The 24,847-nt window shown below is 60.7% G+C and overlaps 1 protein-coding gene across 33 annotated transcripts in view; it reads left to right on the plus strand.

Annotated features, from left to right (window-relative positions):
- The window catches only part of NCOR2 (nuclear receptor corepressor 2), a 224,689-nt gene that overhangs the window by 182,830 nt on the left and 17,012 nt on the right, over positions 1 to 24,847 (plus strand). For 16 of the 33 annotated variants that reach the window (XM_081251922.1, XM_081251903.1, XM_081251895.1 and 13 more), the window contains 12 exons: positions 5,966 to 6,086; positions 6,944 to 7,100; positions 11,128 to 11,292; positions 12,370 to 12,524; positions 13,237 to 13,339; positions 13,534 to 13,638; positions 13,924 to 14,027; positions 17,300 to 17,450; positions 20,463 to 20,603; positions 20,993 to 21,079; positions 21,783 to 22,081; positions 23,921 to 24,275. In XM_081251922.1, coding sequence (XP_081108048.1) covers positions 5,966 to 6,086; positions 6,944 to 7,100; positions 11,128 to 11,292; positions 12,370 to 12,524; positions 13,237 to 13,339; positions 13,534 to 13,638; positions 13,924 to 14,027; positions 17,300 to 17,450; positions 20,463 to 20,603; positions 20,993 to 21,079; positions 21,783 to 22,081; positions 23,921 to 24,275 — 1,943 coding nt within the window. The remainder of the gene's footprint in view (positions 1 to 5,965; positions 6,087 to 6,943; positions 7,101 to 11,127; positions 11,293 to 12,369; positions 12,525 to 13,236; positions 13,340 to 13,533; positions 13,639 to 13,923; positions 14,028 to 17,299; positions 17,451 to 20,462; positions 20,604 to 20,992; positions 21,080 to 21,782; positions 22,082 to 23,920; positions 24,276 to 24,847) is intronic. The other 17 variants (XM_081251913.1, XM_081251898.1, XM_081251897.1 and 14 more) reach the window with 5 other exon arrangements.

Genomic DNA, 24,847 nt, shown 5'->3' on the forward strand with positions numbered 1-24,847 from the left:
GAGGGCGCAGAGACCCTGAGCTTCCTGCCCAGAGGGCGCAGCTTGGAAAACAGTGCTCATGGCGGCTCGGTCTGCCCGGGAGGGCCCTGGGCCAGGGTCTGGCCACTCGGCTCACTCTTTGCGCCTGGGTAATGGGGTCAGGGCGGGCGGCTCCCCACCCCGCTCCTGCTGGCCGCGGGGACAGAGTCATGGAAACACATGTTTCTGCTCTTAGTGGGAAGAGTGCTGAGCTCATGGGACAGCCACGCTGATAAGCGGCCTCCCGGAGTCTGTGCTTTGGGTGCACATGGCCTGACGGGCTGGACAGCTCGGCGGGTTGGCCTGGATCCCGACAGCCCGCCCGCACCTCTCGGGCCAGGCCTGAAGCCCCGCAGCCTACTTTCAGCTGCTCCCCACCCCAGCCCCGCCCAGGGACGTGTCCTTCCCTCCCCGAGCTGGGTCTGGCTTCCATCCGCTCTTCCTGCCTGAGCGGCCAGCATTCGATCCCTCGGGAGCAGGGGCCCTGGGCTGGGAGTCAGGACACCTGGTTTGTCACGCCCTCTGTGACCGAGGCCAGTCCCCTGGCCCCGGGGTGAGGCTGGACTCAGGCCAGCCTCCTGACCTCTTCCCTCCCCGGCCACAGCCACACAGGGCCGGGCAGGCGCCGGAGGACGCAGGCGAGATGCGTCAGAGTGCGCCCTGGCAGCCAGCGCCTCCCGGGAGGGCCGGCGGGATGGGTGGGTCCCCAGGCGACCCCCGGTCCTGGCCTCCTGCCCACGGCCCTCCCTCCCTCCCGCCTGGCAGTCCCGGCGCAGTGAACTGGGCGTCCCTGGACGGACACAAGATGCATCTCGTTCTGGCCCGTGCCCGGACGACTTGGGGAGGGAAGATCACATCCTGCTTTTCCTCTCCCTCACTCTCTGCCAGGCAGCTCCACCTGGGAGTTTTCTTGGCCCACAGCCAGAGATACTGGCTTCGATTGCAGAGCCTTGAGCTTGCCTGCCCCGGCCTGTTCCACTTCCCAGAGAAGGTGCCTGGGCACTTTCTGGCAGGGCTGGGCCTTCAGAAAGTCCCTTCTCCGGGCCTCAGCGTTTTCACGTATAAGATGGGTGTGGGTATCCTGGCTTATGGGCTTCTTGTCAGGATAATGGAGTTACGCGCCAGCCTGGCACTTTGGAACTGCTTCAGGCTCCCCGCAAAGGTCACTCCAGGAGGAGGCTGGAATGCGGCTTCTTCTGCTGAGCCCCTGCAACTTTGAAAGAATGTAACAGCAATTTCTCCTTTACTTCTTTAATCCATAAATGATTAACTGGGCCCCAGTGTGTGCCAGGCGCCATTCTGGGCTCAAGGGGTGCCGGGAACAGGACAGATGAGGTCCTGGCTCCAAGGAGCTTACATTTTAGTGAGAGCGACCAGTACGGAACTGGAACAGTAATGGAATAAAGGGAATGCTCGTGTGATAAGTGGGTGATGGAGGGATTGGGGGGGGAGTGGGAGGGGCAGTCGGGGATGCCTGTCTGAGGAGGCGCCATTGAAGGATGAGCGGAACACGTAGTGTGAGACGTCGAGGGAAAAAGCCAGCAGTGGGAACAGCCAGTTCAAAGGTCCTGTGGCCACATGAGCTTATGTTCAGTAGACAGCAGAGAGGCCTGTGGCTGAGTGTGGAGCAAGCGAAGGGAAGAGGGGAAGGCAGGAGAGGAGGTCACAGAGGTGGGCAGGGACCCGGAAGGCAGGAGAGGAGGTCACAGAGGTGGGCAGGGACCCGGCCCGACCTGGCTCCACAGGGCCCCAGGGGTCGAGGTAAGGAGTGCGGTTTTATCCTGGGAGCACGGTTTTATCCTGGGAGCACAGGGGAGGAACATGACTTCGTCTGTGTGGACACTGTTCACAGTCCCACCTATCCCAGCCCAGTGATAATGAGAAAGCTGGGGGAGGGGGGCTCAGCAGAGAGGGGGCATACTGTTGCAGGACCCAGAGTCCCCTGTGGCCCCTCCCCCTCCCCCAGCCCTGGTCTTCCGGGGTGGGAAGAAAAACCACAGGAATGGGAAGGTGCCCGAGCCGCTCAGCGCCAGGCGCTGTTCTCGGGGCCTCCCATGTTCCACCCACAGGACAATCCTCGGAGGGAGCGACTGTTCTCGTACCCATTTTACAGATGGGGGGAAACTGAGTGAGGCACAGCTGGTTAAGTCATACGGCCAAAGGTGGGATTTGAACTGGGAGCCAGAGCCCTGAATACGGGGTCGGGGGCGGGACCCTGGCTGCTCTCAGCCAAGTTGCTGCCTTCCCCCGCCTGTCCCGGGTCATGTGCACAGTGCCAGGCTCCGAGAGCCCCTACCCTGCCCAGGCCTCCAGGGAGGAAAATAAAAGCCCTGTCTTCCAAGAAAACAAAGGAAAGAGAACAGAGGGAGGGCGCTGCCACGGGGAGGGCCCCTGGAGGTGGTGCTCGCCCACCGTGGATGTGGGATGAGGGGGGTTGGGGGCCACGTGAGCACCAGGCATCTTCCCGCTCCCCGGTGTGGGGAGCTCAGGACCCTTGGGCTTGTTGAGGATCTGAATCCAGACCCTTGTTCTTGGATGCCGCCGTCTTTTTTTTTTTTTTTTTTTTTTTTTTTTTTTGTGGTACGCGGGCCTCTCACTGCTGTGGCCTCTCCCGTTGCGGAGCACAGGCTCCGGACGCGCAGGCTCAGCGGCCATGGCTCACGGGCCCAGCCGCTCCGCGGCATGTGGGATCCTCCCGGACCGGGGCACGAACCCGCGTCCCCTGCATCGGCAGGCAGACTCCCCACCACTGCGCCGCCAGGGAGGCCCGGGGTGCTGCCCTCTTTACTGTGAGCTGTCAGGCTGTCATCTCGTCACCTGTGAAGTGCTGTGCCCCTGGCCGCAGTCCCCACTGAGCCCCTGCCTTGCTGCGTGAGGGTTAGGGGGGCCTCAGGAAATCCTGAGGGGTCTGGACCTCTGTGCTCGTCGCCCCCCCCTGCAGCTGGTGCCTGCTGAGAGCATTCGAGGGGCGACCCCTGCCCCCTCCAATGTCACTGCCCCCTGCCTGGACGAGAAGCCACCGGGAAACCAAGGCAGGACACAGGTCTGAGTCGGAGGTCCTAGTTCACTGACAATCAGAGTGAGACACAGACACTTTGCTGATTTTCTATGTATCATAAAAGCATAGTTTGTGTCCCTGTAAAATTATATTTACAAAAATATAAAAGTTTATCCTTTAACTTTAAAATCTGCATTTTAGAGTAATGTATACAGCAAATAATAGTATCACATTAGTACTTTATTATTTGTAGAAACAGTACAGTTCATATAACAAACCCTTGATTTCATGGCTGGCAAATAGTATATTCTTTATCTTTTCCCTGTAACAGCTTTATTGAGACATAATCCACAAACCATACAATTCAGCCATTGAAGTGTACAGTTCAGTGGTTTTTAGTACATTCACAGAGTTGTGTAATCATCACCACTGTTGAATTCCAGAACATTTTCACTGCCCCAAAAAGAAACCCCAGACCATTAGCAGTCATTCCTCATCCCCCACCTCCAGCCCCTGGTCCGCTAATCTCTCTTCTCTGTCTGTGTCTATGGATTTGCCTCTTCTGGGAATTTCATATAAATGGAAACATGCCGTATGTGGCCTTTTGCAACTGGCTTCTTGCACTCAGCGTCATGTTTCTGAGGTTCATCCATGTTGTAGCCTGTGTCAGCACGTCATTCATTTATGGCTGAATAATATTCCGTTGTATATTTATTTATCACAGTTTGTTTATCCATTCATCTGTTTTTGGCCACTTGGGTTGTTTCCACCTTTTGGCTCTTGTGAATAGTGGCTGCTGTGATCTTGCGTGAACGAGTGTTTGTGTGGATGTGTGTTTTCATTCTCTTCAGTATATGCCCAGCAGTAGAATTGCCGGATCCTATGGTGACTCTGTTTCACCTTCTGAGGAGCTGCCACAGTGTTTTCCAAAGTGCCTGCAGTATATTCATTTTAAATTTAAGTCCACAAATGCAAGTTGGTTTACATGGACATTGATGATTAGTTGCGACGGGCGTGTGGGGCAGTGTTTGGTGACGGTTGAAGCTGCAGGTGGGGAATGCAGGACAGGTGATAACATCAGTTCTCAGACCTGGTCAGGGTGCCTTGGCCCGAGGGTGGTGGGCAAAACGGGGCTGGGCCTGAGTCCAGGGGAGCAAGGACGGGCAGCCACAGCAGGAGAGGCCTCGGGTGGTCCTCGGAGCGTGAGCAGGATCTGGAGAGGTCGAGAGAGGTGAGGACGGCAGGGAGGGTGAGCCGGGTCGAGAGGACCGTGGAGACCAGCTGAGCACGGAGAAGTCAGGCCAAGCTCTGCGCCCGGCGCCACCTGCACGCCATGGGCAGCGCCAGTGGGCGTCGCCGAGACTGACTCCGCTCAGCTGAGTATGTGGCAGATGCGGCCAGGGGGTTAGCGCCCCCGGGACTGGCTTGTCACAGGCTGTGGTCCCGGTCACAGGCCATGGTCTCACTGCAGAGAGCAGCGGGCACCGCAGCTGCACCTCACCCGTCTGTCCTGCTCCATCTGCGGGAAGCAGCCCTGTTCTGCTCTTTGCTGGGCATCCGGCAGCCAGCACTGGGTGGCGTGAGCTACATCCTGGTGGTCATGGATCTTACCTGGAAGGCAGTGGCTGTGCTTACAGTCTGCATGTGGCATCAGCCAGGATGGTCACAGTACACACTAAGGGCTGTACCAACAGGACCCTCTGGCTTTGGGGACCTGGCCTTCGTTTTGCCCTCTGGCTGAATCCAGCCCACAGCCGATGCCTTTGTGTGTACCGTTTGATCATCTAGCCGGCTCTGGCGCCCTGCAAGCAGACATTGGATTCTGGGTCTCCAACCACACACCCCAAGCACAATGCCAGGCCTGCTGTGTATTCAGCAAGTGCGGGTCACGGGAGGGAACCGAGGGCTGGGCCGGAGCCAGGCAGCCCCGGTGGGTGGGTGAGGGCTTCTGAGGCTGCAGCAGACCCAGCTCCTGCCCTGGAGACCCTCGTGCCAGCTGGGGAGGCAGACGGGGGTTGTGGCAGGGCACTGTGGTCAGTGCTGGCGAGCTCTGGAAATCCCTGAAGACTTCCTGAAGGGGGCAACACCCGTGAGCAGCTCTGGAGCCACACCCCAGGGCAGGCTCTGCTCCGGTGTCCCAGACACTGCACCTCTACACTGGGGTGACCCTGTCGCTGGCATCCCACCGTGTTTCAGCCCCCCCACTCCGCCCCCCCCGACACACACACCATGCGCAGGTGCGCTGCCCCATTCTGCATGTCAGCAGCAGACAGACGTGACCTTGCTTTAGAGGACGAGGCACCTGCAGGCCCTGCTCAACACCACAGCCCCACTTAGGGCTGCTGGGCGGGCCGTGTACACGCTGACCAGCCCCTCCATGCAGAGCCTGTACCCGCCCGCTTTAGCGCCTCAGCAAACGGTGTGCAGGCAAGATTCCCAGCATCTCAGGTTGCATTTGGGCTGAGTGGGGGGCTCCCCAATCCTGATCTCCAATAAGCGAGGTCCTCTCAGCACCACGCCCCAGGCCCTACCCCGGCACCTGAGCCTCTCCTGTTTGGGTGACGGAGAGTCCCTCTGAACCTCCCAAGCTCCCCAAGCCTTAAGCTGGTTGATTCTTGGCCTTTCTGGCAGCTTCCAAAGGGCCGAGCGTGGTGTGGGCCCTGAGTGTGGGTTTCTCTGGGGCTTTCCTTGCCTTGGGCTGTCTCAGGAGTGTTTAATCCTGGCTGGGCCTCTGGGCTGGGGTGGGAGGGGTCTTGGCCCCTTGTGAGGCCTGCATGGACCAGAGGAGGGAGGGAAGGAGGGAGGGAGGAGACCCCACCGTGACCCCAGGTCTCCTGGGCCCCGTGATCCTGGACCTTCGCCTCTCTCTGGCAGCCCCTCCGGCCCCGTCATCCAGGCTGGAGCCAGGAGGCCGGGAGCCCGTGGGCCTGACGCTGGTCTCCCCCGCAGGCTCCTGTCGCCACGGCCTAGCCTCCTCACCGCGACCAGCGACGCCAGGACCAACGCCTCGCCCCAGAAGCCGCTGGACCTGAAGCAGCTGAAGCAGCGTGCGGCCGCCATCCCCCCGATTGTGAGTCCCGGGCCCCTGCGACCTCCACCTCCTGTTGGGGGGACGGTAGATCTGGCCGGGCAGGCGGGGCCCCAGCACCTGCACAGCCTGGCTCTGCCCGCGTCTCCCATTCCCTGGGCAAAGCCCCGTGGAGACAGGCGGGGAGGCTGGGGGATTGGCGAGGTGTCCGCCCTGGCCTCTCTCCCCACCCCGCCCGCCGACGGTTCTCCAGAGGCGCCCAGGCCTCGCAGTGAGCTCCCCAAGCCCGCTCTCACAGCTCCTCGGAGCGGAGGGCGGCGCCCACAGTTACCGAGAGGCCCTTCGCTGGGGGAAGGAGGGAGCTGGAAGATTCCTCCCCAGGCCCAGCAGGAGGACCCCCAGAGGTGCCCCTTACTCGGGATGGCTCAATTGTGGCCAAAGCCGTCCGTCTCCGAGGAGGTGGGCCGGGCCTTCAAACGCAGCTGGGGGCTCTGGGCTGAAAGGCTCTGAGCTGACCAGGGCTTTCCCAGTGAGGGGCACAAGGTGCGCCAAGCCGCGCTGCCCACTCCCCGAGGCCGGGCCCAGTCCCACTGGTCAGCCCCGATCCCTCCGAGACCCGGAGCGATTTGGGGAAGGGCGAAGGGGCTGGTGGGGAGGGTAACGGGGGCTCCCCCATCCATGGCCGGGCAGCCGGGATGGGCGGACACACCCCCTACACTCTGCGCAAAGCCCTACCCTCCTGGCCCTCAAGCCGCGTGCCCTTGGGCACGTCGCGGCCTCCCCCTGGGCCTCAGTTTCCAGGCTGGTCCCACGCAGGGGGCCTGGAGGGCTTTCCCTGATCTCTCTGACCTATGGACGGACGGGCTGTGAAGATGCTCAGTCCTCCCGGCTTCCCTCAGCAGGTCACCAAAGCCCACGAGCCCACCCGGGAGGACGCGGCGCCCCCTGTTCCTCCGCCACCGCAGCATGTGCAACCGGAGAGCGACAGCCCCCAGCAGCCCAGCAGCAGCCCTCGAGGCAAAAGCAGGAGCCCTGTGCCTCCTGCTGAGAAGGAGGGTAAGTGTGTGCCAGTGGCCCAGGGAGTATGGGGGAGAGGGGGCAGGTGGGTGGGCGTAAGGGGCCTTTGCGTGTGCAGAGCAGCTCCTGCAGACTCCAAGGCCGCAGTGGCCCGACAGGCCAAGTAAATGAGTGACACATGGGGGGGCGGTGAGGCAGTGTGGGGGTGGGCACTGGGGCAGTTGGAGACTTCTGTTCTTTCTAAAGTGGGTGCATATTGGCCTCAGCCGAGAGTCACCAGCAGTACAGGCCTGGGGTTGTTCTTCCAGAGAAGCTACTAATCCATCTTTTCATGTGAAACCTTCGAATTTCTCGACATTGGCAACTTCTCAAAATTTTCAAAAGCACTGTGCGTGTACGAAAACATGTCTATGGCTCAGTTTCTGGTTCCCCGTGATTCAGTCCACACGTGAGCTTCTAGAACCACGAGGTTCAGCACCGGCTGGCAGCAACTCTGAGGCCTGGGCAGGAAGCACTTCCCCCTCCAGCTTTCACCCTGACCTTATTCCAGGCCGAGGTCACTGGGTTCACTGGGGAGCCAGTGGGGTGATTCCCCGAGCAGCTGTGTTGCAGCAACTGCCCGGGGCGGGCTTTACTGTCACCACGTGAAGCTCAAGGTCTGGAGGCAGGTGGGGCATGGTTTCTCGTTCTCTGGATCTTCTGTCTCTGCCCCAGACCCCCGACCCGGCCCAAGAAGTCTCAAGCCTGTGTCCCAAAGGGACACCCGTCCCAGACCAGCCTGGCACGTCTCAGGCACTGGGGGCTGACCCCCCAGAGGCTCCCCCCACGCTGGGCTAGCCCAGGCTCCTGCGGGCTGCTCTAGGGGTCTGAGGGCAGCAGGACCCCAGGCCATCCTCCGTGACCGACGCAGCCCAGGGACAGGTGTGGGCAGCCAGGGCCACCTGCGTGCCCACCCCCGGCAGCCTCTGGTATGACGTCCCGCCTTCTCTAGAAAGCCGGGCGGCCCTTGGCCATGGGCCTCCCTGAGGGCGGTGCTGTGTGCTGGACGACAGAGAGCAGGGCTGTCCCTGAAGCAGGCCAGCTCCACACCTCACAAGTGACAGGGCCTGCCAGACACGCCCCCGCTGATCAGCCCGCCCTGCCTGCCGCCTTCACCTGCTGCAGGAAGTCTCGGATGCCACCCACACGGGCGGGCGTGCATCCTGGCTGGCACACAGGCCAGCTTGTGGCCACGGGGCCAGGACTTTGGTTGAACAACCACGATCACCAAGCACCATGCCAGGCGGCGGGGGTTTGGCAGTGAGCAGGATGAAATCCCTGCTCCGAGGAGCTGCTGCTTTTGCAAGAGGACGTTAAACAGGGGGACACGTAAGGAAGCAAGATGACCTTAGGCTGGTTCATGCAGCGAAAGAGACAAAACAGAATGAGTGATGAGGGGCTCAGGGAAGGGTCTCCGTGAAGAGGAGAAGGCAGTCGTGGGAAGATCGGGGGAAGGGCGTTCAGGCATAGGGAACAGCACGTGCAAAGGCCCTGGGGTGGGAACAAGCTTGGTGTGTTGGCGGAGCTGCCGGGAGGTCGTGGTGGCTGGGGAGGGGGTAGGATAGGAGGTGGGACAGGGAGATGGGGGACCAGATTGTGTAGGGCCTCGTAGACCATGGTACTGTGGGATTTTGTCTTGGGTGCAGAAAAAGCCTTTGCTGGAGGAATTTTGAGGGGTGTGTGTGTGTGTGTGTGTGTGTGTAGGGGACTGGGGAGAGGTCAGGCAATCTGATTTTTATTTTAGAAAGATCTCTTCTCTCTCCGCCTCTCTGGCCATTGTTGAGGAGAAAGGGCGGCAGGGAGTTGTGGGCAGATGCAAGAGGCCATGGTGGCAGCCTGGACTGTGCGGGTGACCATGAAGGGGGGCATTGGGACTTCGTTTCAAAGGCAAACAGTGGGACCTCCTGATGAACCCGAGTGTGGGGTTGAAAGCAGAACGTCTGCCTCTTCCTGGGACCCTGCCAGCCACCCACGCTGGGACCGGGACTCCCCGTGGTGGGGCTGGGGTTCGCTGGACGAGAGTGTAGTGTGAGACGTGGGGTCTGGCTCTGGAAGGACATTCCAGGGCTGGGGCACCAGCCCAGGGCGGATAGCTGCGTGGCAGTGTCAGGGGCCCAAACAGCCTTGGCCGGCGCCAGATCTGAGCCGGGCTGGGCCATACTTGGGTGGCTGGACACCACACAGGGCCAGGCAGGGCCCGCTGGGATGGGTCACAGGCCCTGTCCTGGGAGAAGGTGAGCCACCACCTGTGCTTTCTGAGTCTGGCATTCGGCCCGTTGGCACGGCGGAGGGCTGCGCCGTTTCCTGGAATCGCTCCGCACAGGAGACGGGGCACCTGGCGACAGGCACCAAGGCCTGCCTTGCAGCTAGCACCCGTAGGCACATGCATGAAGTTGACACCCAGCCCGACCGACCTCTCTGGTCTCTCAGGAGCCTCCCCCGCCGCCCGGCTCCTGCCTGGAGCTGCTCCGCCAGCCCATCCCTCGGGCTCCCTGGGCCCAGCTGGAGGAACAGGTTGTCTCTCCAAGCTCTCGGCCGCCGGCCCATCCTGGCCCGGCCCCAGATTTCCCTTCCAGCACCGGAGGCCACCCCCCGCCCCTGCCCCCTCCCACGGCAGCCGGAGCTGAGCTGGAGAGAGCAGCCCAGGCACGCGCGGTCGGGTGGCTGGACGAGCGAGGTCCAGGGTGTGCGTGGAATTTCCGGGCCCGGTGCAGGCCCTGGGGGGGGGGGCACCTCCACTGGGGGTTGGTTGAGCATGAGAATCCCCACCCCGGGTTACTCTCCGCATCTGCGGCCCCTCCTGCGGGCTCCCCACGTCACAGGCGCACAGGTCCGGGGGGAGCTCAGTCTCCCAGGAGAGAAGCAAGGGGCGTGCAGCACGCACGCCTCCACCCCCCCGTGCTGGGCCCACAGCAGGTGGCTCTCAGTGCCCTCCTGCTCGCCTCGCTGGGTCTTCAGAGCCTCCCTCTGTCACCTGGAGGTGGCCCGAGGGACGACACCTGCCTGCCGTTCCCATCCCAGGCCCAGGCCCGGCATTCCCCAGTCGTTATCAGCTGGCTACTCCTTCCCCGCCCCCCCACCCCGTACCCCGCCCTCGCCACCATCGGTCCTCCAGCCTGACACCAATTCTCAAGGAAGAGGTTTGGCGCTTAGGACCAATTTCAGCAGAGTGAGTGGCCAGCGGGAGAACACCGTGAAGACGGCCTGACCTTTGGCCATGTCTGCGGGCTGTCCCCAGGTCTGAGAATCCAGGGCCAATCGTTGCTCCTCTTCCTGTGATCAGTGTGTGTGTGGCAAAGGTGAAGGTTACAGCCTGCAGCCCATCTACCTGGGCCCAGAGCTCCCCTTGCTGGCTGTGGGCCTTTGACCAGGTGACTTCACCTCTCCGAGTCTCCGTGTTCCCATCTGCAAATGGGGATAATCCTCATCATCCCGGGCATCCGGGCCGTAGCCGTGCTGGCGGGAGCACACATACACGGATCATGGCAAACTGTTCTGACCGCCTTCGTCATCTGAAGAGGTCAGCAAGCCTCTTCTGGAAAGGGCCAGATAGTAAATATTTTAGGCTTTGTGGGCCAGACAGACGGTCTCTGTCGCAACTCCTCAGCTCTGCTGCAGATGATAAATAAACGTGTGGATGCGACCACGTTCCAGCACAAGTGTACACACAGAATCGGATGGTGGGCAGGCCCCGTGCCACCATCTGCCGCCCCCTGGTTTGGAAGTTGGTCCAGGCCCCTTGCTGACCCGGTGCCGGGCAAGTGCCTGTGGGATTCCAGCGCTGGAATCAGGGGCCGCTGAGAAGCCCAGCCCAAGCCCGAGGCACAACCGTGCTTGACAGGACATCACAGGAGTCAGCGTGGTGCCCGGTCTGCAGACTTGGGGGGCTCCATCACTGTTGGTCAGGACCTTCCCCTGGCCGAGGCCGGCGCTGCAAGGCGCGGGGGGTCTTGTTTGAGCAGGGCAGCCAGGGCTGGGGGCCTGAGGGCTGGCCGAGCGTGGCTGACTGCCCTGCCTTGCCCCTCAGCAGAGAACCCCGTATTCTTCCCGGCCTTTGCGGCTGAGGGCCAGAAGCTGCCCACGGATCCCTCGTGTTGGACGTCAGGCCTGCCCTTTCCTGTGCCCCCTCGCGAGGTGATCAAGGCCTCTCCGCACGCCCCTGACCCCTTGGCCTTCTCCTACGCCCCGCCTGGTGAGTAGTTCACCCGAGCCTGGTCTCCTTGCCGAGTCAGCCAGCGTGCAATCATTGGGCGCCGACTGTGTGCACTGACTCGGAACTGCATGCAGAAGGATCTTAGGGTCCTGGCGGGAGGGATGGTCTGGTCAGTAAAGGGGAAGGGGGCTCCGCTGAGATGTGAGAAATCTACAGGATTGCAGTGGAAGCCCCTGGTGCTGGGGAGCCCTAGGAGGTGCGTGAGCCGGTGAGGGGCAGGCTGAGGGTGGGAGCTCTGTCTTCCACCATGGACTTGGAGATGGGCAACGGGCAGGTGGAGAGAAAAGTGTGAGGAGGGAGGGGCCTGCTTTGATTTACAAATATAGTCAGGCTGGATTCGAGATCCTTCCTGGGTTCTCCAGCCCTGCCAGGCCCCGCCAGCAATCAAAAGGGCATAGCCAGGGGCCAGTAAGGACTGTGATGTCAGCAAAGGCCATCCTAAGCAGAGCTGATCCTGCAGGATGAGTGGGCCAAAAGAGCCAGGAGAAGAACAGGGAAAGACATGCCAGGCAGGGGGAACAGCATGTGCAAAGGTCCGGAGGCAGGAAAGAGCAGGCGAAGCTTGAGACACTGACTCAGGCTGCCATGGTAGAAGCTTGGTGCCCAGTGAGCCTGGGGAGACCATAAGCACCAGGTCAGGTGAACCTGAAAGTGGTGTCAGAGGCTAAGGCCTTATCCTGGGGGAGCAGTGGGGAGCCATAAAGGTTCATAGCAGGGGAGGATGTGAACTAGTAGACTTTTCAAAAAGATCCCTTTGGTTCCTGTGAGAGGAGTGGACTGTTGGAGAGTAAAAGGGGAACGGGGAGACCAGTTAAGGAGTCTGGGAGAGAGTTGAGGGGCTTGGGCCAGGGCCTGGGAGTGGGGGGGGGGGCCTGGAGGGAGACTTCCCTGGGGTAGTGGTGTCTGAACCAAGGATGCAGACGGCTCATCAGGCAGAGACGAGAGGAGCAGTGGGGGCACGTATGGACGGGCACCCCCCTGGGCAGGACAGGGACGAGGTGGGGAGGGGCCTGGGGGCTCTGCCGCTGACCGCTCCTGGGGCCCTGTGATGGACAGATACGTGCCCTGCAGGTCACCCGCTGCCCCTGGGCCTCCATGACAGCGCCCGGCCCGTCCTACCACGCCCACCCACCATCTCCAACCCGCCGCCCCTCATCTCCTCCACCAAGCACCCCAGCGTCCTTGAGAGGCAAATGGGTGCCATCTCCCAGGTGAGGTGGGGGGGCAGGCCCCCAGAAGCACCTGTGCAGCCTGGTGCCCGGAGAACGCCCCTTCCTCTTTCAGGGCTTTGGTCTTTCCATCTGTCAGGTCGGGGTGGGGGTGATCACTGGGACTGGTGGTGTCTGGGTGGGGGTCGGGCACCCAAGGGGCTGGGTCAGAGCTGGCTGTGCCTGACCCAGGCATCAGGACCTTGGGAGGTCCCTCCATGGGGCATTCAAGAGCACGGGCTCTGCGATCAGACTGTGTGGCCTTCGGCAAGTTACTTAACCTCTCTGTGCCTCAGTTTCCCTTCTGCGAAACAGAAAATCGCAGGCACTAGACACACAGCCCTGGCACGTGGTGAGCCTCGGTCCACCTGCTCCTTCACCTCTCTGACCTGCCCCCATGTGGCTCAGGGCGGGGGCAAGGCATGTGCTTCGCTCAGACGCTTGTGGGCACCATTTCCTTTAAACCAGGTCATGATGACCGCCACGCGGGTGAGGGCCCTGAGGCTCAGGAGAGGCCGTGACTCGTTCACAGTTGCTCAGGGCGGCGGCAGGGCCGGAACTCAGGCCCCAGCCTCTCGGACCCGTGTGTGATCCTGAGGTTCCCCTCCTCTTGGGCCCTCGTAAAAGCGGGTTGAGGCCCTGGTTGTGGCCTCCGCGACCCCACGACCTCTGCGACCCCACGATCTCTGCGACCCCACGACCTCTGCTCCCACAGGGCATGTCTGTGCAGCTCCACGTCCCGTACTCAGAGCATGCCAAGGCCCCCGTGGGCCCCATCACCATGGGGCTGCCTCTCACCATGGACCCCAAGAAGCTGGGTAAGGATCTAGGGCCCCCCAACCTCGCTGGCCTAGGCTGTTTGTGTTGGGGGCTTGAGGGAGGCAGTTCACCCTAAGGGACTCTGGCCCGAGCGTGGCGGGGAGGTCCCTCAGCCCCTGGACAGGGCAGGGAGGCGGCCATCCTTCTGAATCCCTGCCCAGAGGCTCGGCTCACTGCTCTCGCCCCTCTCCAGCGCCCTTCAGCGGAGTGAAGCAGGAACAGCTGTCCCCACGGGGCCAGGCTGGGCCACCGGAGAGCCTGGGGGTGCCTGCGGCTCAGGAGACGTCCGTGCTGAGAGGTGAGGGCGTGCGAGCTAGGCTCACCCCCGGCGGCTGCCCCTGCATTCCTGGGAGGGTCGAGGCAGGAATGGGCCCCTTTATCCAAAACCTGCTAAGAAGCTTCAGCTCCCAGAGGGTCCAGCAGCCTCTCTTCGCGGTTGTCTACTTCGCCATTTAGGGGCAGGGGGACCCTCAGCCTCGAGACACTGGAGGTGGGGGGGGACTTGCAGGTCTGGGTGGCTCTGGGACTGGGGCCTGGGGAGGGGCTGCAGACACCCCTTCAGCCCGTGTCTCATGTCTTCCAGGGACGTCTCTGGGCTCGGTTCCAGGAGGAAGCATCACCAAGGGCATCCCCAGCACGCGGGTGCCTTCCGAGAGCCCCATCACGTACCGCGGCTCCATCACCCATGTAGGTGTCCTGGGGCCGTGACATGAGGGGCCAGGGTGGCACTAGCAGGCAGTGTCTCCGGACGTGGCCCTGCCTGTGGACAAAACAGTGGGCAACCCACCCAGTCCGCCCAGCATCTCTGCTCAGCATCTGCCTCAGTAGGTGGGGTGCCCACTCACTCCGTGAGCCTGGGAGCCAGGCGTTTTAGGTGCTGAGCAGAACACAAAACTCAAGGGCCCCAAGGAGCTGGGAGGGTAGCAGAAGGAAGCAGACAGGTAAAAACGGAGCAGGTGACTTCAGAGGAGCCAGTGCTTTGTGTTGAGTAAAACACTGCGATTGAGAATGGCTGAGGCCGCAGAGACAGGTGAGCCGGGGAGACCTCTCGGAGATGTGAGCCCTGCGGGAATCTCAGGGATCGGCATTCCGGGCCCAGGGAACAGCAAGCGCAAAGGTGGAGAGGTGGAGGGTCCCTGGTGTGCGCCAGGACCAGCAAGTGTCCGTGGTGCCTGGAGCAGCGAGCAGGAGGCGTTCGGGTCAGCGAAGTTTTGGGGGCCAGTGAGGGAGTCTGCACATGCCCCGCCTTTAAGGCGGTGAGTGGACGGACGCTCCCGCAGCTCAGCTGAGCCCGCCCACACCACTGTGGCCCCCCCTGTGCTGCCCTAACCCTCGCTTCTGTGACTTCAGTCCTGGATAACAGAGGTTTCCTCTGGTGCCAGCCTCGACCTCGTGGTGCTGACAGGCTGACGGCTGGAGTTGGCATCCTGGCCACATCCAGCTCCGCAGAAAGGAGTGTGGGATCGGCTGGGGATATCTGCCCCATGCAAGGGTTTGCAGAGGGGCCACTCTGGCCCTCCGGGGTCAAGACTGGGGGTTCAGAACTGAGCTCGGGGCTCCTAGTGTACACAGGGCCTGTTTAACCCTCTCCTTCCTCCCTGGCGGGTGGACCACAGAGGGCAGTCCCCCCACTTCCTGGGGTCCTTAGCTCCTAGGGCTTTCCTTTCCTTCCCTTCCACCCGCTCCAGACAAGATGGTTTACATTAGCACAGAATCCAGGTCAGCCCATTTTACAGATGAGAAGACCGAAGCCCAGAGGTTAAACCCAAGGTCGTGTAGCCAGTAAGCAGGGGACGCAGCGTTTTGTGCCAGCTGTCCCAGAGGAAGGGGAGCGCACACACACACACGCATGCACGCACGCACAACCCCTCCCCCCAACACACACACACGCACGTGAATGGTGAAACTTCAGACCACAGGCTCCCATAGGAAGGTGTCTTTGGCTCCAGGGGCCTCAGATCACACCACAGAGGAGAGGCCCTGATGCTTCATGTTTCTCTAAAACCTGTTGGTTTTGAAATCATGAGCTTTAGAAGGCAGCTGCGCAGGTACCTGGGGCCAAAGCCGGGCTGCAGACACTCAAGTCCCAGCCCCACTGCATGCTGACACAGGCAGGGGATCGACGCTCCCTGATGCAGTCTTCCCTTTGTTAAAAGTGTCTCTTGCTGAGTCATCCTCACAGAGGTGTTAGGGATTAAAGGCTCCTGGGCATCCATCGGCCTCCAGTTTCAGGTGGCCCTGACCCAAGCCATGTGGGTCACTCACAGCCTTGGCGATTGTTTCTGGCAGCTGCCAGATGTGTGAGGGTCAGACTTCCCCACAGCCTCACTCCCAGGTGATGAAATCCGGTCATGGGACACACACAGGCTCACACACACACACACAAACTCAGGAACACACGGATACACACACATACACAAACTCATACACACGCAGACCTACAGTGGGTGGGCTTCTATCAGCTGGCCCTGGAGGAGCCTTTCCTGATGGGATGTTGCCGGCTCCCCTGCCGTGTGCTCTCCTGATGAGAGAGGTGGCTTCCCGCCCCTGGATTATCTGTCACCCAAACTAAAGCCCACTTATTCTACACTGTTTGTGCACAAGCCTTTTAAAGTGTGGCCAAGGGATCCTATCTAGGGCGTCTGCTTTGAGACGTCTCAGGAAACTGGTCTGGATTCAGGGCGTCTTGCTTTTCCCCTGCTTGCAGACCAGGGTCTGGGATGAAAGCCTGGGGTGCCAGTTGCTGCCCTTACCCCACAGAAGGATGTTTCTTGGCAGAGAAGCTCCCAGGGGGAGACTCAAAGTGCAGCAGCCTAGGGCTTGGCACGCAGTTGGAGCTGCATCTCTCAGTCAGCTCTTGGAATCGTAGAAAGAGAAGAGAGACGTCTTGATTTGGGGACAGCTTGTCTGTGACGGGTGCCTTTGAGAATCGTATACAGAGATTGTCTCCGTTTTGTAGATGTACAGGCTGAGGCTCAGAGAGGCAAAGTGACTTGACAAAAGTCACACAGCAACTTGTTGGTAAAGCTGCTGTTTGCCCTCCAGCAGTCTGACTCCAGATTCATATTCTGACCCCCCACTCGTGTTTGTGGAAGTCGCCCAAGGCAGGACACTACCCCACGTGGCTGTCTTCTCTCTGCCTGAATACAACCCCCAACAGGGAGCTCACTCCCTCTAAGGCACTGTTTCTTGATCGGGGGCAATTTTGCCTCCCAGGGGACACTGGGCAATGTCTAGGGACATTTGTGATTGTCACATCTTGGGGGGAGCAGATTGGGGGTCACAGGCACTACCGGCATCTAGTGGGTAGAGCCCGGGGGGAGGGCTGCTAAATGTCCTACGGTGCCCAGGTTGGCCCCCACCTCAAAGAATCATCTGGCCCACAGGTCACAGTGCCGAGGTTGAGAAACCCTGAGTTAGAGCTGAGATTTCTGGTGTCCTGCCCTGATTTGAGTCCCCATTCTGGTTTTGGGAATGACATGTGGCCACCGGCACGTGGCTGACATCCCAGCGTCCAGGCTCTGAGAAAGTAAAATTCATGTAGTACAGGTTGCAGCACAGACTCCAGGGCCAGACTGCCTGGGTTCCAGTCCCGGCTCTGCCCCGCGTTAGCCAGGTGACCCTGGGCGAGGTCACCTTGCCTCTCGGTGCCTCCGTTTCCTCATCTGAAGTAGGCACGATAGTACCTGACTTAGGGTTATTTCCAGGGTTAAATGAGTCGATGTATAGAAAGCGTTCAGCACTTGTTAATATTACTGATGCTTTGTCCTGCGTGGTTGTGTTCCGCTGGGCTCTGCCCTTTTGAAGCAGTACCTGTGTGAACACGTGGGCACTGGCGGACACACATGTGCCTGTGTGTGGATTTGGAAGGTGCACATGTACGCGCACTGGGTCGTGTCTGGCGAATGTGGGGGTCCCCGGCCGGAGCTCGCGGGCACTCACCCCCTCCGCACCCCCAGGGCACTCCAGCCGACGTCCTGTACAAGGGCACCATCACCAGGATCATCGGTGAGGACAGCCCAAGCCGCCTGGACCGCAGCCGGGAGGACGGGCTGCCCAAGGGCCACGTCATCTACGAGGGCAAGAAGGGCCACGTGCTGTCCTACGAGGGTGAGTCCCGTCGTCCGGCTCGGCTGCCGGGAGCTGGTGGGCGGGCAGGGGCTGGCCCGGCCCTCCCATCCTCGGGCCTCTTTTTTTTTTTTTCTTTTTTGTGGTACGCGGGCCTCTCACTGCTGTGGCCTCTCCCGTTGCGGAGCACAGGCTCCGGACGCGCAGGCTCAGCGGCCATGGCTCACGGGCCCAGCCGCTCCGCGGCATGTGGAATCTTCCCGGACCGGGGCACGAACCCATGTCCCCTGCATCGACAGGCGGACTCTCAACCACTGCGCCACCAGGGAAACCCCCTCGGGCATCTTTGATGCCCGGGAAGGACCCTCTAGGTGAGAGGACCAGTGGTGACCTGGAGGTGGTTGGCCATGTGGTCACTTGGTGTTTACTGGGGGCCGCCCATATGCTGGGGGCCCAGCGGATGAAGCCCCCTCAGAGAGCTCTCAGGACACCCGCCCAGGATGCAAATGGGACGTCACCTTGTTAATCTTGAGTCATGGAAACCTGCCCGCATCCAGTGTGGCTTGGCCACCAAACCCCAGACTTTGGTGTTTCTGGAGTTGGTCAAGAGAGAAGGATCCAGAAAACATGGCTGGGGTTCAAGGGCAGCCAAGTGTCTTCAGAAAACGCATCTAGGGGAGTGTGTTGCCCTCCTGTCAGCTTCGTGTGGTTGAGAGCCAGGGTGAAGGAGTGTCTTCCCATTTCACGGATGTGGGAGCTGAGGTGCAGTGATGTCCAGTGGTCCTTCTGTGTGTCCGCCCTCCTGGCCCCTCAAGAGCAAAGGAGGCCTGGGACTGGGGGAGCAGGGGTGGGGGTGTTTGGCCCATTGAGGTGGGTTCACAGGGAAGCAAGGCTGGGGTGACACCAGGAGAGGGGGTGACCTCCCCATCCCTGCAGGTATGTAAGCCAGCAGCAGGTAAGGATTGGCTTTAGCTGTCTCCACCTCTGCCCGGTTCTTTACAATTTAGGAAGCAAACTTGTGGCCAGCCTTGCCAGACGTGTAGGAGGGGAACAGGCCCAGGGGGCAGAAGCTCAGGCTCAGTCCCCCAGGCCTCTGGCCCAGCGCTCCGGGCAAACGCTGTGCTCTCTAATTGATACCATGTGGGTGGCAGGAAGGGGCGATGACCAGAGTGATGCGCCACCCCCTTGAGCCCTGGGCTCCCCACTTCAGTGCCCCTCACTCCTCTCACCCTCTCTGGTTCCCCAACCAGGGAGCCCCGCCTGGAAGGAGTTAAGGAAGTAAAGGGCTGGGACGTGAATTTCCTGGCAGCCTCGGGCACCCAGCGGCGCGGAGATAAAAGCTGCTAATGGGCGCCCCTCTCAGCGGCTGGCAGCTGTAAGGCTGCAAACTGCTTCTCCTCTGGCGGCGGTGGACGCTTTTTCCTCTCCCTCCGCCTCCGCCTGGCCTGACTGCCCTCCCGCCCCCCAGGTCCTGGGAAGCGGAGGTGGTATCGTGGGGCTTAGGCATTTGCCTCTGTCTGCTGCCAAGTGGTGGAGACAGTCTTGGGGACAGGGTGTCAGCTGCGTCTTCTGTGCCAACCTCGGTACCCGGCGGAGGGCCCTGGGGGATGGTCAGGGGCCCTGGAAGGGCAGACGGAGAGGCTGGCAGTTGAGGTGTTGTGAGCAGAGCCCTGGATGGCATCTCAGCTCAGGCCTCCCGATCAGTTCTTGAGCCCCTACAGGCCTTAAGTTTGTCATCTGCAGAATGGGTGTAAACCAAGGCTTTCAATTTCTCACGTGCTTCCTGGGAATAGAGAGGGCCGCAGGCCGGGTGGAAGGCAGTAGGGGCCGGGGAGGACCCGGAGAATGATGGCTGTGACTACAGGGGCCCCGCCTCTGTTCTCCGATAGCTGACTGTCGCCCTGTAATGAGTGTGAGCTCGCTGGCCAGACTTCTTATCTCTCTGTTTTTTTTTTTTTTTTTTTTTTTGCTGTACGCGGGCCTCTCACTGCTGTGGCCTCTCCCGTTGCGGAGCACAGGCTCCGGACACACAGGCTCCGCGGCCATGGCTCGCGGGCCCAGCCGCTCCGCGGCATGTGGGATCTTCCGGGATAGGGGCACGAACCCGTGTCCCCTGCATCGGCAGGCGGACTCTCAACCACTGCGCCACCAGGGAAGCCCCCTATCTCTCTGTTTTTATCTGAAATCTCTCAGTGTTTAAACATCAGCAATTAATTTTGAGCAAAATTTGGAGCAGCAACGCGGTCTATCTGCTGGCCACCAGTTTGCAGCCCCTGGAGTAGCTCATGCCCTGAGGATCCCATGGGGTCATGATCAGAAATCCTGGGAGAGCGAGTGCGCCCTTTATCCCAAGGGGCAGGCACGGGGCTCTCGGGAACTTTCTTCTGATACCCCCGGACTCAGCCACCCTTGGGAGGAGAGGCCCACTCGAGGAGCCCCGAGCCTGATGGGCGAGACCCAGCCTTGGCCTCCTCAGGGCTCGCCTCCTGGCTGCTCAGACCCTCAGCCTGTCGGGGGCCCGCGTGCCAGCCTGAGGCGCTCGCCCTTTGGGCTCAGCCTAGCTTGGCGAGGCCGCCTCTGCTGTGGACACTCCTCGTCCCCTCCCTCCCCCCTTCCCCGCAGACACACACTCTCCCCACGGGGACACAGATGCACAGAGTTTATTCCATGTGGCCTCACTTTGCTCTCAGTGGCCAGGTGCGCACACACACACACTCTCACACGTGCACACACACAGAGACCCACAGTGACACACACAAATGGTTGTGGTAACCCTGCATGTTCGCACTCGGCTGGTGCATCTTTGCTCACGTGCACGTGGTTACACATGTTCACGTCACATGTCGGCTCCCACAAGTGGACGTGTTTGTGCACAGACTCACATACCCGCGCGTGGTCAAAGGCACACACCTACCTGCCAGCAGAACAGGCCCTGGGCTGGACCGCAGGCTGTTGACTCCTGCCCACTGGGCCCGGCCGGTTTGCTGGTTCTGGGCCCAGTGCACACAGTTGCCCTGGGGCTGCCCCTCATCGTGAGATCGGTCTGGTTTCCAGGTGGCATGTCCATGTCCCAGTGCTCCAAGGAGGACGGCAGGAGCAGCTCAGGACCTCCCCACGAGACGGCCGCCCCCAAGCGCACCTATGACATGATGGAGGGCCGTGTCAGCAGGGCCGTCTCCTCAGCCAGCATCGAAGGTGTGTGCCCTGCCCAGCTCCCTACTCCAGGGGGCACAGAAGGGCAACGGGAGGGCCTAGGACCTGCCCCGGGGGCTTCCCTACTTGCTGGGTGATGGCAGGAAAGGGAGAGAATTTCTCTCTCTCAGCTCCCCCTGGAGGGAGGAGATGGGATGGTTGGCCCTACTTTACAGATAGGAAAACTGAGGCAGGGTTTTTCTGAAGCTCCATCCGGAGGTAGCACAGGGCCCGGGAAGTGGTCCTATGCCGCCACCACTATCATCATGGGGACTGACACCTAGTGGCTGGAGGGACCCGCTGCTGGGAGAGGGCGCTGTAGACCCTGGCTCGTCACTGCCAAGGCCGGCTCGGGGAGCCGCGAGATGATGCTCTTGCCCTCCCCCTCCCAGGTCTCATGGGCCGCGCCATCCCGCCTGAGCGACACAGCCCCCACCATCTCAAAGAGCAGCACCACATCCGAGGCTCCATCACGCAAGGTACCCTGCCCTCTGCTCCCCAAGTGCCCCCGCATGCCTGGCCACCACGCCCTCGTGGCAGCTACAACAAGCCCTTGGGTTTACAGTCAGGGTGGGCGGGAGAGGGAAGGCATGCCAGAGTGCCATGGGTGCCCAGGTATGTGGAAAGGCATGTAACACACGTGTACATGACAGGTATGTGTGCAGGTTGAAAGGCAGAGCAAGGCATTCCTTATGTATTTGAAAACAAAAAGAGAAAGCAAAATACTACCCATCACCCTCAACTTTGTAGATGTCATTTATTGAGCATCTACTGTACTCTGCGCTGGGTGCTACCCCAAGCGCTTTCTATATATTATCTTATGGAACAGACCCCGAGAGGAAGATACAATTGGTGGGAGGATCAAAGAGGTCAGATACCCTGCCCACGTCCTCCTGGCTGGTCAGTGGCAAGCCAGCTACTGTGAGCCCCATTTTATGCATTTTATCTATATTATCTCACTGCATGTTCCTGACTTGGTGAGGGGTTTCAGTTACTACTCCCATTCTATGTGTGAAGAACTTGAGGCTCAGAGAGGGCAAGTCATGTGCTCAAGGTCACACAGCAAGTGAGGACTTGAACCCAGGTAGTCTGGTTCCAGAATCTGCCAGCACGGAGGCCCCAGGTTAGGATGGGCGAGGTGGGGTGCAGGTGCAAGGGTCAGCGCCCCGTCCTCCCTGGCAGGGATCCCACGATCCTACGTGGAGGCCCAGGAAGACTACCAGCGTCGGGAGGCCAAGCTCCTGAAGCGTGAGGGCACGCCGCCCCCGCCCCCCCCGCCCCCACGGGACCTGGCCGAGGCCTACAAGGCCCGGCCCTTGGAGGCCCTGGGCCCCCTGAAGCTGAAGCCGGCCCACGAGGGCCTGGTGGCGACAGTGAAGGAGGCCGGCCGCTCCATCCACGAGATCCCACGGGAGGAGATGCGGCGCACGCCTGAACTGCCCCTGGCGCCGCGGCCGCTCAAGGAGGGCTCCATCACGCAGGTACGGGCACGGGGCTGGGCGGCGGGGCCGAGATCGGGGCGGTGGGTGCTGATGGGCACTGCTCTGGCCCCTACAAATGGGGAAACTGAGGCCCAGACTTGTTGAGTGCCACGCCCAAGATCACACAGCTGCTCATCACTGAGCCGTCATCACGTACATTCCAGATTCCATACCAAGGCCTTTATACTATATCCAGGACCTCGTTCAATTGTATTTACAGCCCAGGAGAGTCATACCTATCATCCCCATTCTCCGGGTGGAGAAACTGAGGCCCAGAGAGGTCAAGAAGCTTGCCAAACCCCAGAGCTAGATGTAATAATGAACGCCAGTCATGGATCGAACCCTCAATCCGTAACCATAAGACATCATGACTTATCTAACCCTCACAGCAGCACTCTGAGGTAGTTCTCTTACTGTTTGCATTTTAGTGGTGAGCAAACAGGTTCAGAGAGGTTAAACAACTTGTCCAGGGTCACACAGCAAGTAAATGGCAAGTTGTGTATCTCAAATCCAGATGTCCCTAAATCTGCAACATTTTTGCTTCTTGGCATCCACTTCTCCCACCGGCATGTTGCACCTCATCCTACCCCCACCCCCGTGGCTCTGGCCCCCCAGAGGCCCCAGCCTGGTAAGGGAAGATGAGCTCTGATTGTGTGAGGAGCTGGTCGGTGGAAACCACCTAAGGACCAGTGTCTCTTCACGTGGTCAGAGGTGGCTGATGTGAATGATGAAGGAGCGTGGGATCCATCGGGGGCTGCGTGGCTGTGACGTGGCAGGGACTAGGGAGGGTGTCCAGGAGGCCTACAGTTGGCTAACGGCACAGAGGTGCCCCGGGAGAAGGCGGGAGCGGTGGGAAGATTGTCGAAGGCCAGGGGACGGGTTTGGCTCTCAGCCTCTGGGCAGTTGTGAAGCCATTGGCAAGAGTTCCCCATGGATCCAAAAGGGAGGCCAGTCTGATTCTGGAATATTCTTTTTAAAATAAGGGCATTTCCCCTTCTTAAGAAAGTAATTAGAACACTCTTGAAGGGCTTCCCTGGTGGCGCAGTGGTTGAGTCCGCCTGCCGATGCAGGGGACACAGGTTCGTGCCCCGGTCGGGGAAGATCCCACATGCCGCGGAACAGCTGGGCCCGTGAGCCATGGCCACTGAGCCTGCGCGTCCAGAGCCTGTGCTCCGCAGCGGGAGAGGCCGCAACAGTGAGAGGCCCGCGTACCGCAAAAAAAAAAAAAAAAAAAACACTCCTGAATAAAAGCAGAGTTCTCTTACTTGGCAAAGACACAGAGCCTACCATATCCTGGGTTTCCCCGGCCTGCGCAGACAGGGTTGGGTCTTCTCCCAGGCAGCCAGGCTGCAGCTCATCCATGACCCCTGTTTCTTCAGCTGCCCTTTCTGGCCATAGAGCAAACATAAACCTCTGCCCTTACCTCTGAGACTTGAGCCTCAGGGCGGTGGAACTGGATTTTCTGGCTGGCTTTTCTGGCTTGGCATTGGATGGGCCGCAGACAGTCCCAGACTGACAGGAAGAAGGTATTTGCCCTCATGGGGGTGTTAAGTCTCTTTCCAGCAAACCCCAAGGGCCAACAGAGGTTCCCCCACTTGCTCCAGGAAAGGCTGACCTCTGAACTTTGTGCCCCCTTCTGCAGCCCCCCTGGTGACTCTGGTGGCCAGGGTCCAGGACAGGGGTGGGCAGGGCAGGGACAGGTGTGCGCTCATCTTAGGCTTAGCAAAGCCCTTCCTCCGCCGCCCCTGGAGGCATGAGATGTCGCTCCCATTTCATAGCTGAGAAACTGAGGCTCAGAGAGGTTGTGTCGCTGATGCTCATCCCCCGCTTGCTCCTCAGGGCACCCCACTCAAGTATGACACCAGCACGTCCTCCACCGGCTCCAAAAAGCACGACGTGCGCTCCATCATCGGCAGCCCCGGCCGGACGTTCCCGGCGGTACACCCGTTGGACGTGATGGCCGACACCCGGGCGCTGGAGCGCGCCTGCTACGAGGAGAGTCTGAAGAGCCGGCCGGGCACTGTCAGCAGCTCGGGGGGCTCCATCACCCGGGGGGCCCCGGTCATCGTGCCTGAGCTGGGCAAGCCACGGCAGAGCCCCCTGACCTACGAGGACCACGCGGCGCCCTTCGCCAGCCACCTACCCCGCGGATCACCAGTGACCACACGGGAGCCAACCCCGCGCCTGCAGGAGGGTGCGTGGGGCGGGGTGCGAGGTGGGGCGGGGCCACAGGGTGGGGCACGGCCTCGGTGGGCTCCGGTCTCTGAAACTGCCTTACCATCCACTCCTTAGCTCAGGAGCATCCTCGGGGCCACCACATCCATGCCACCTGCCAGACCAGTGGGTTCTACCTCCAAACCATCCTCAGGATTCTCTCCATCTCTTGGCCACCTCCAGATCACCTGGCTTCCCTGACTTCTCTCTTGTCCTGCTAATAATCTGCTCCCCAAACGACAGGCTGAATACTTTTTTGAAATATTTACATCAGATTACGCCACTGTTCTGCTTAAATCTTTCTAGTGACTTCTCACTGCGCTTAGGAAAAAATCACCCTTTTCCTCCACGGCCTTGGGAGCCTGCAGGATCCCGCCCCACCCACCTCTCCATCTTACTGCTAAATTCCTTTATCTGCTGCTTTATGTCTCTTTCTTGACCACACTCAGCTCATTCTTTGCTCTAGACCTTTGCACGTGCTGTCCCCTGTGCCAGAAATCCGACCCCCGCCCCCAGCCCACCACCCGCCTTTCAGATCTTTACCTAACTGGT

This window comes from Mesoplodon bidens (assembly GCF_964165515.1).
Source record: "Mesoplodon bidens genome assembly, chromosome: 13".
Taxonomy (NCBI): domain Eukaryota; kingdom Metazoa; phylum Chordata; class Mammalia; order Artiodactyla; family Ziphiidae; genus Mesoplodon; species Mesoplodon bidens.